This window comes from Aspergillus homomorphus (assembly GCF_003184865.1).
Source record: "Aspergillus homomorphus CBS 101889 unplaced genomic scaffold BO97scaffold_34, whole genome shotgun sequence".
Taxonomy (NCBI): domain Eukaryota; kingdom Fungi; phylum Ascomycota; class Eurotiomycetes; order Eurotiales; family Aspergillaceae; genus Aspergillus; species Aspergillus homomorphus.
In genome coordinates, this window is record NW_020291920.1 from 102,550 (window position 1) to 112,061 (window position 9,512).

The 9,512-nt window shown below is 50.4% G+C and overlaps 3 protein-coding genes across 3 annotated transcripts; all 3 read right to left on the minus strand.

The window, feature by feature from the left end:
• Positions 1–80: 80 nt before the first annotated feature.
• Positions 81–1,699, minus strand: BO97DRAFT_407368 (mitochondrial 37S ribosomal protein uS7m). The gene is made up of 3 exons (XM_025695624.1): positions 1,205–1,699; positions 765–1,106; positions 81–690 (listed from the first exon to the last, which is right to left on the minus strand). The coding sequence occupies exons 1-3, from the start codon at positions 1,562–1,564 to the stop codon at positions 280–282; spliced, it is 1,113 nt and encodes a 370-aa protein (XP_025548974.1). The 5' UTR covers positions 1,565–1,699; the 3' UTR covers positions 81–279.
• A 180-nt stretch (positions 1,700–1,879) lies between these two features.
• Positions 1,880–4,066, minus strand: BO97DRAFT_457418 (calcium/proton exchanger). Its single transcript, XM_025699205.1, has 3 exons — positions 3,267–4,066; positions 2,355–3,202; positions 1,880–2,295 (listed from the first exon to the last, which is right to left on the minus strand). Exons 1-3 carry the CDS (start codon positions 3,654–3,656, stop codon positions 2,223–2,225), a joined length of 1,311 nt encoding a protein of 436 aa, XP_025548975.1. The 5' UTR covers positions 3,657–4,066; the 3' UTR covers positions 1,880–2,222.
• A 1,985-nt stretch (positions 4,067–6,051) lies between these two features.
• On the minus strand, positions 6,052–8,369 carry BO97DRAFT_350984 (glucan endo-1,3-beta-D-glucosidase; the record flags this gene model as incomplete). The annotated part of the gene is made up of 4 exons (XM_025691963.1): positions 6,052–6,331; positions 6,383–6,444; positions 6,500–8,224; positions 8,271–8,369. The coding sequence occupies 4 exons, from the start codon at positions 8,367–8,369 to the stop codon at positions 6,052–6,054; spliced, it is 2,166 nt and encodes a 721-aa protein (XP_025548976.1).
• Between the last annotated feature and the right edge of the window lie 1,143 nt (positions 8,370–9,512).

Genomic DNA, 9,512 nt, shown 5'->3' on the forward strand with positions numbered 1-9,512 from the left:
CGGCGAGCTTCAACCTTTCCGGCGATTTGCTGCAGGGGGGACCCTGAATTCTACTTGAAACATGATCATGCAGCTAAGTATTCTAAACAGTGAACTGATTTGGCTGCTGAAAATAACTGGTAGCAAGTAAGAAATACAGATCGGGGAAGAAAATGAAATATACAACGTCCAACCAAGCAAGTAGCCCAATTCCCGAACCCCATCCCATGGAATGTATTTAGAGGGAAGCCCCCCATCGCTTGGGTCATGGCATAATCGACTCGTGATTCAAAGCAACATTCACCGCTTGGCCAGGTTCGACCGACCTGCAATACCGAGCTTGTGCACCGCCTCTCTGCGATCCCACACACCACTGCGACCCTCAGCAACCGCAACCAGCTCCTGTGCAACTCTCATGGCGAAGTTGCTGTCCCGGCGCTTGTCCGAGGAATCAATGATCCACCGGATAGCCTGCCGCCGCCGCTGTCGGAGAGCGAGGGGAACAGGGATCTGCACCGACGCACCACCACCAATAACACCTTTCTGTTGGCGGATCTTGAGCAGAGGAGCGACGGAGTCGACTATGAGGGTAAGGTAGAGGACGGGGTTGAGGGGTAGTTGAGAGCTCGAAGGGCCAGGAAGCAACGGTCGCTTCATGCTCGTGTTAGGGGGGGGAGAAGTCCGCAGGTGATCCAGAATGAAGGACATATCCTGCCAGAGGATCACAGTTAGCATGTCTTGTCAATGACTCAGCGGACCAAGTCCCTAGAAATCGTAGCGCATACATTGTAAGCCTTGGTCAGCTTGCCATCCCGCATAAGTTGCTTCGTGAACTGTTCCAGCAATGAGTCGTATCGAGAACGGAAGTTATCAGTCTTGGCCATGGCCTTGGTGGGCTTCTCGAACTTGAGCCCTTCGCCAAAGTGCAACTCGGCCGCTTGCTCGTTGACGGCGGCAACCATGTTGGCGACCATTGCGGCGGAAGCGTCGTCGAAATTAGTCGACTCTAAACCTGATTCCATGCGACGAGCAGATGTTGAGAACGAGCGCTTGCCCGATTGGTTCTTCATTTGGTCTTGCATGACCTTGGGGGCATGCTTCTGGGCATTCTTGTCACGCTGCAAGATCTGTGAAGGGACGGCGTCCATGTTAGTTTCGGTGGCTGCCAGAGGTACAAATGAAGCCGTGGCATTGAAATGTGCAGCAGTATAGATGAGCTACTCACCTCGGAAACCGGTGTTCCCTGCTCCAGTTCCGGGCTGGAAGCAACGCCATCGCATCTCTTATCCATGATTTTGCTGACCTCCGCGGCCTCTTCACTGACATGGGGCAAGGGGTCCTCCGTTGGGCCCTTGTAGCCCTCTGGCTTGTCCTTTCCATCGCTACCAGACGAGTTCCAACGCTGCGACATCCGCACCGAAACTGAAGGGACGAATTTCAGGCCATTGGTGGTCGATGGCCGGTTGGCGTTCACAATAGTCGCAATGCTGCGGCGGGCAGCGGCCGAACCGTTGACAGCGGACGTCGAAGGCTGGCGAAGGACGGGAACCGCCCTTGCGGTGAGAATATTGAGACGTGGCGGCATAGTGAGAATGAACCCCTTCAATGACCGGAGGCTGTCAAAGAGGGAATGAAAGTGGATGAAGTCACTTCTATCAGCCTGGCTCCCTGCCATGAAGTCCGGCGAACGATTTTCCTCTCCACACTTGCTGAGTCATCCCATGCCAAGATTCTGGCCGATGAAAAGGAAACAAGAACCGCCACACTCACATACTTTGAAGATACTTGCTTCACAACATCATCTTGAATTAATCTCAGCTCAAGCGCCACGACTCCGCTTAGATCTATAGTATAGCTTGCAGTCTATGTCCCACATATAAATTCACACGAATAATCAGACACGCTAAGCCTAGATGAATCACACTACCATGAAGACACACTTGGAGAAAGAGAACATGTGATACTACTGGTATTTTAAACTGACCTGCAGCCCTCTCACGGTTCGCCCGTCAGAGTAGAAGCACAAGAGCCGCCAGCTGAAACATAGAAGAATATTGTCGCCACTAAAACGAAGAAAACGCAAACAAGCACGGCTGCGATAGGCACAGCATAACTAGGGTGCACATATGGACAAAACAGAAGTGAGATGGAAAGATGTTGCGTGGGCGCAATTATGGAAGAGGAATACATGCTACAGGCATGGACGCAAATCCGATGTGTCACATGGCCTTGGGATACTCCAATTAATGATTGAACAAGGCATCGTCACTGGCACTGTCCGGATAAACGTAGAAAGCGAGTGCGAGGATGATATACCTATGATGATAGTAGAGTTAGGTAAGCGGCCAAGGTATGACGGGTGCACGGATACTTACATTCCCAGGCATAGCCCGCCTTCAAGATAGTTAGACTTTCCATCCTGAATGAGGAAAGTAACGACCAAGCCAGAGATGAAGAAGGCGACAGTCTCGAAGATATGGAAATGCAGAGTCATATCCACATTCATGATCCAGCCGAGAATAACAAGGAAGGGCGTAACAAAAAGCGCAATCTGGAGACTGCTGCCAATGGCAACCCCAATAGCTAAATCCATTTTGCCCTTCCAGGCAACCACAACGGCGGTAACATGCTCGGCAGCGTTTCCGACAATCGGGATGAGAACGAGACCGATGAACGTACGGCTCATGCCAGTTTTCTGCACGATGCTGTCAATACTACCCACGAGGTAGTCGGCGCAAATAGCAACGAGAATCGTCACGATGATCAAAGCCACCGTGGCAGCCCATGGGCTGAGCAGTCTTTCCTCTTCTTCCTCCGCCTCCGCATTTCCTGCCTGATTTTCAGCATCGTTGAGTTCCTCGTTGGCTGCTTCGAAGAGATCCGCGTGCGACTTAAGCTGGAAGTAAAGGTACATCACGTAGAGGATCAAAAGGATGATGGCAGTGCCGTGAGAAAGGATCAAGATGTTGTCTCTCCTTTCCCCCTTATCAGACCCGCTCAAGGAGGCGTAAAGCGTAGCCGGAATGATTAGCGAAGCAGACGCGACCGTCATCAATGAGGACATGGTCGATGCTACTGTACTATTGAACGTTTGCTCGGAGTAACGTAGTCCGCCAATGAAAAAGCAACAACCCAGGACAAGCAGAATGTTGGACAAGATACTTCCAAGCATGCTTGCTTGGACAACTCGGATCTGATTGTCCTTGAGAGCGATTATGCTAACCTGGCGGCAATCATTCGGGTTAGCTCAGATATTCTTACACTGGAGCTATAGCGAGCGAACTCACGATCAATTCAACAGCATTACCAAAAGTTGCATTCATCAAGCCACCCAGGGCCTGACCCATCGTCGCTGCCAACTCCTCAGTTGCGAAACTCAAGAGCGAAGCCAAAGGAATAATTGCCAAGAAGTTAAGAGTGAAGATGACGGTGCTGTCCCAGTGAAGCGCGCCTGCGACGATGCCCAATGGCACGAAAATAAGGAGGATGTTAACATAATCGCGAACAAGAGTCGACCATGTCAGATGAGCGACTCGTCTAGGCCAGTGAGACCAGTGGTATCGAGGCTTTTGACGTTGCTGGCGAAATCCAGAGTTGATGCGAGCTGTATCGCTGATCAAAGCCTGTCTCTCATCCGGCGGCTCCACGGAACCATTTCTCGACGAAAATCCAGTCATGTTTTTTCTGGAACCCCAAGAGACCCTGCGAACAGTCGAGCGAAAGCTTGTAGCCGCTGCGAAACCAATGCCGGAAACTTGTTAGCTAAGTTATGGTGTTGCGTGGACGGAGAAAGGTGGATGGCGCAACACGGGCTGGAGTGTAAAGAGGAAATAGGAAATCAGAGGTGACAAGAGAATGTGGGGTTAAAGGTAGATTATCGGACTTGTGCTTGCTTTGCAAGCTTTGGAAGAAATCTGCAATGAATCCAAAAGACTGGAATAATAGTTGGAGGATGATAAAAAGACTAGTCTTGTAGGACTGATGGGTCGACTGAGTACTGCTGAGGGAGCAACCAACTGCGCCGATCACAGCGCGGAAGGAAGGAAGAAAGGACGCGAAAAGGATTGTAAGGAACGAAAAGATGGCAATACCTGCGCCAATAAAGTAGATAATGGTGAGGAAATGGGAGTGGAGAAATTGGAGGTGGAAGACACTTGGGCAAGGTGGTCGCACTACTGCTTCCCAGAAACAGTCGAAACATGGATTGGCAGAGCCAAGGAACTGTGGTTCAAACACTTACACATCGGGAAATGATGTAGTGTGGCAAGGAAACAAAGCCACAACTCTGCGACAGTCGGGGGATTATAACAAGGGGCGATTTGACAGTATGGATTGTCCTTGGACCTGCAATCCGGGGTTAGTCAAATCGCAGGATCGATTGACGCAGTCACAGCTCGTGATCGGACGAGGTGGGAGTGAATGTTGTGTGGCTTGTCGCGCTGGGTGAAATTTCCCCCTTACGAGTCAAAGCAAGCCTAGGGCACAAGCCACGTATTTCCTGATGACCGGGAAACCTTGTAATAGAGGGGGTGACTGGCACGATTGTGAGGAAGCTCTCAGTCTAACAACGGCACAGCTAGGGTCCGGAAGGAGGGAATCAGGGAAGGGTACCTAGGGGGGAGGCCAAGAGGATGATGGGTTCAAGACAGTCGCAGTGTCGACGTACCGCAATCAGTCGCTAAATACTGAACAAGATTCCGAGAGTTCCACTAGTCACGATAATTGGTTGTGCAGAGTTGAGTGGATCGAGATTGATGGCTTGGACCCAAGAGCAGGTGGCAGGTGCGGTGCACAGCCCCAATTTCGATCATCCCACGGTGGTACTGGACTAAAGGACCTTGTGAATGTCAGGTTGTGCGGGATTTCAAATCTCGTGCCAGATTCAGTTTGGATGTGGTGCTGGCCACGCACCCTTATACTCGTAAGATCAGGATGATCCTTCGTTGAGATGACGTTGGGCCACATCGGTTGCGAGGAGGAAGAGGGGATGCGGAAATGGCTTGAGATGATGATGAAATCATGGCGGGCTGAAAGAGACATGACACGACAGTCGATAACTTCGTGACACTCACTAGCTTTCCAGCGAAACGAAGGTTCGGCTAGATAGATTGATTGTACGACTGCAGCCAAGCTCGTGTATACCTCAAGAGGCACATACCCCCTCTCTCGCTCAAGAAAGCTTGACAGTGCATTATTGAGATCGAAAACAGACGTGACCAGGTATAATAACTCATGACTAATGCATGCATCCATCGGCAGCTTCACTCAAGCTTGACCCGATCGGGAATGCTGGCTGGTGGGCGGGGCGGAGCCGAGCTTAAAATTTAAAAGCCCAGACATAAGTACTGTACAGTACATACTTAATGCATCTAGATACAATACTATTTTCTCGCTCATTATTCTCATTAAACTGTGTTTATGTAGATAAGAGCCTCTTCCAGTTGATGAGTTAACCCAATCGTCTAACTACCGGTGCCCATTCTCAGTCAGTCTAGATCAATCCACACCCTGATCAGCCAAACCATGGGTCCGGCCCTTATTTGAAACAAATGCGAGTCAGCACTGCCACGACTGGTTCAGAGGTCTCATGTGTTGGCGGGTAGGACATTCACTTGGCATATGTAAAAAGCCAATAACCCACTAATGCGTTTTATCGTCAAGATCTCGAGGTATGCCCAGCATCAACAACGTGACTTCTGCAGTGCACCTATACCCATAGGGAACTGAGGGCCGGCCCGCCCAATAGGTAGTGTGCCGGGAGTATCCGGTGCAGCTGAAAGGAAGAGGCGCCAGACAAAACCAGTATCAAGAGAGCAACTTGGTTTATACGGGCGCGCTTCCTGTGCACCAATCACTACACGGACAAGGAGAAGCCATATTTTAACAGATGTTTAAGATTGTATAGATTAATAAGAAAGTCTTCGGGCAGACACACAAGCATCTTGACCAAGCAGAACGGCAGTCGAAGCAAGATACGAAACAAATGAAATATATCCGAAAATCATCACCCTCACACTCTCAAGCTCCTCCCAAACCTATTCAGATGGTTAGCCCCCCGGTCTGTTTATTGTTCTAAAGGGTCATCAACATACCAGCTGCATAGGCCAGATACCATGTTCGTGAGGCACCACCATCAATCCAACTGTAGTCGAAGTTGGACTGGGCGAAAAAGTTCCAGGACGTGGTGGGGTCGACCAGAGCCAAGTTGGCATACAAAACACCCTTCCATCCACCAGTTACCGTTGAAGCAGGGGTGGTGGCATTGCTTGCGAAAAGGGCATTCCACTCCTCAAGGACGAAGTTCTGTCTTCGAACGAACCCAGAAGATGGCAGAAGAGGCAACATATGAATTCTATATGGATTAGCACTTCAAAAAGGAGAGACATGGAAGGCTTCGACTTACCCTTGAATATATTCTAGGTTGCCACCGAAGTAGGTAGTGTGATCTACCTTGTTCTCAAAAAGCTGAAGGATAGAGTTAGTCATGGATTCAGGAAATATGAGTCTCGGCTTCACTCACAATACCAGTGACCTTGTTGGCGATGAAGTTAGCCGGCTGGTTCTTATTGTCGCTCTCCAAAAGGAAGTAATTGTGCAGGCTGCGCCTCAAGATACCAAGCATCAGGTTGCCTCGAGCTTCCAAGCTGGCATCACCAATCGTCTTTCCCCACATCTTGATTGCATAGGCGAACATGGTGTCCTCGGAGGTGGACTCTTGGTCCTTGCCATCGAAGGACTCGAATAGTCCCTTAGCCCACGAGTGTCCATTGAACCAATCAAATGCGCGCGAGAAGGGGAAGTAAGGATCATTCGCTGCAGAATTTCCGGCATCGCGGACCAGCATGTTGACCCAGTCCTTGCTGCTTGACAGCCAAGTTGGATCCAGTGAGCCTATGATAGCTGCGGCATGGATGAAGTAGCCGTAGTGGAAATGATGGTCATTGTAGTATGTGTTTCCGAAATCGGCACCCGAATCCCCGCCATAGCTTGCCGAAGACACAACTCCCTTCCAGACAGTGTCATACACCAACGGGAATTGTTGTTTATTGGTGATGAATCTCGAAAAGGCGGTTTTGAGATTCTGCAACGCTGAGGCAGCCAGGTCAGGGTTTCCGCCTAGCTTGTTCACCGTGTAGACCAGAGTTGCGAATTTGCTCAGAGCCTTTCCGCTGTAGTACATGCTGTTCAAGTTGGTCTGCGCATCGATATTCTGGTTGAGCTCTGTAGGTGCAACTCCTAAGATGACCTTCTGTGCCGCCGTCGAGATCCCGTTGACATTGCCAGACGATGCGGACCATGGGGCGAATCCCATGTCGGTAGGAAGATCTGGCTCGACCATAGTCCACGTTTCTCCAACGACCGCAGTCGCCTTTCCCTTGGTAGTTGTTCGAAGACTGATGCTTGTCATACGGCCCTTTGTGGTTGCGTCGAATGATTCAACATGATGAGGTAGAGCGTACATCATCAGAGGGGTGTCCTGTGTCTTGGTCCCTGATTTGGCCCACGACAGCTGATAAGTGCCTGTGCGGGCACTTACGGTTCCCGAAATGGCGGCTTCGAGCGCGAAAACGCCAGCCGACCCGTCGAGCAACTTTTCCCCAGAGTCTCCAGCGGGATTCTTAGTGACCTGGACAAAACCAGACCACCCGGCCGGACCACGAAGGTTGGTGTTCGACTCCAGCTGGAAATTAGGATCCTTGCCATCTTGTGGCACAGCATAGAGAAGCCAGCTACTTCCATCCTCGAGGGTAAGCTTATACTTGAAGATGCCGACCCTTGGAGAGGCAGCTGTAACAACTTGCCTAAAGAAGACTCCAGTCTGAATCAGAGGCTGCAAGTTCGTATACATACCAGTCACGAACCCCATGCCTTGAACGAGGGGAACAGTAAGCCGCTGGCTTGACCCGCTATCTGGTTTCAAAACGGCGTCCGCAGAGAACGGTAGGATATTCTCTCCGGTGAGCACCGTGGAAGCCTTCAATTCTGTGGCAGATAATATGAGATGTTGAATGCCAATAGGGTTGATATAATACGAAATTGGATTCCCGGGGATGTTCGCATTTGTTGGTCCGTTGGCAACCACGTTGGCCTCGTTGTGCCAGAGCGCCATTCCATAGCTCTGCGCAGTACCAGACCCTTTAGCCCAGGCCACGGCATATGGGTGAGTGAAAGTTGCATTGCTCTGCGACCCTAAGAAAATGCCACTGTAGAACTTATTGGTCTCGATCGGCGTGTTGACGTTTTCCTGTGGCAATTAGATGGGCATTGGCAGTTATTATGAGTGTACTTACGATTCCTTTCTTTGGCACGGGGTGGTCACCTCTCGATGTGACAGCTTGAGGGATTGCCCCCGTAGCCAACGGGACAAATACATCCTGACCGCCAGACATTTGTGTAACTGAGCCTAGCGCCAGTCAAAGTTAGACCGCATGCCACACATCTCTCGGAGCACAACTTACTTGGTAATACTGTCGATGGTGCAGAGGTTTCGGTGTGAGAGGTCTCACTTGGCTTAGTGTCGAAATCAGTTGGGATGGGGGTTGCAGATGAAGGCTCGCCAGTAGAGTATGCAGAAGTCGGACTGTCATCCGAATCGTCAGATTCGTCGTCAGAATCGTCAGGACTATCAGAGTCGTCAGAGTCGTCAGAGTCCGTTGCAGTTTGTGTGGGCCTATGGCCAGTCGGTCTGTGCAAAGGCCTATCTGCTGTTGGAGTAGGATCTGCTGCTGGGGCGCTCGCCGGGACCGTAGGATCACCTCCTTTGAAGTCTGGTAGTAAGAGACCAAGCAAGTCTGCGGGACTCTCTAAGTCATGCAACAGGTCGTTCAGATTATGCGGAACATTCGAGACTGTGGGATAGGGTTGTAGCGACGGACGGCCTTCACGTTCGAGACTCGTGGGGTAATACTGGCTCAATGTAAGCAACAGGGAAGTCCAGGTGCCTGTTCGGCTAACTTACACCCTGAGTTTCGGGGATAAGCAATCTCTCGCCTTGAGCGGGAGGAAACTGAGTTCTCAATGCAGTCGTCGTTGACGATGTAATCTGCGGTGCTGAGTATACCTTCTCCGCGGCTAAGAGCCAGGTCAGCAGGAGTGAAGGGTGCCATTTCATCCGTTTCTCCATTGCAAAAGTGGGCAGAGCAATATCAGGCGCAAATCAGAGGTCGTATCTTGGAAGACAAATTGCGCCGACGGTGACCAACAAAGCGATTCTCAAGCGATCAGGAACCGAAGCAATGTGCATATGAGATCCAGCAAGCAGCAAATCAAGGATTGATTAAATGGGGTATATATGATAAAAAGATGGAAGAATTGGCGAACGAGTGTATCCAATATCTCCCTCTAGTGGTGGACGGCAGTGTTCTAGACACAGAGACAACGCCGGCACACACCAGAATGACTATGAAAAACGAGTGTAAAGAGGGGTGGAAGAGAAAAGAGATAGAGAGAGAGAGAGAGAGATTGAACCCGACGGTAGAAGGAACACATCTCCAAATAAATAGAAGAATGTCAACATTGCTTACCTGGTCCAA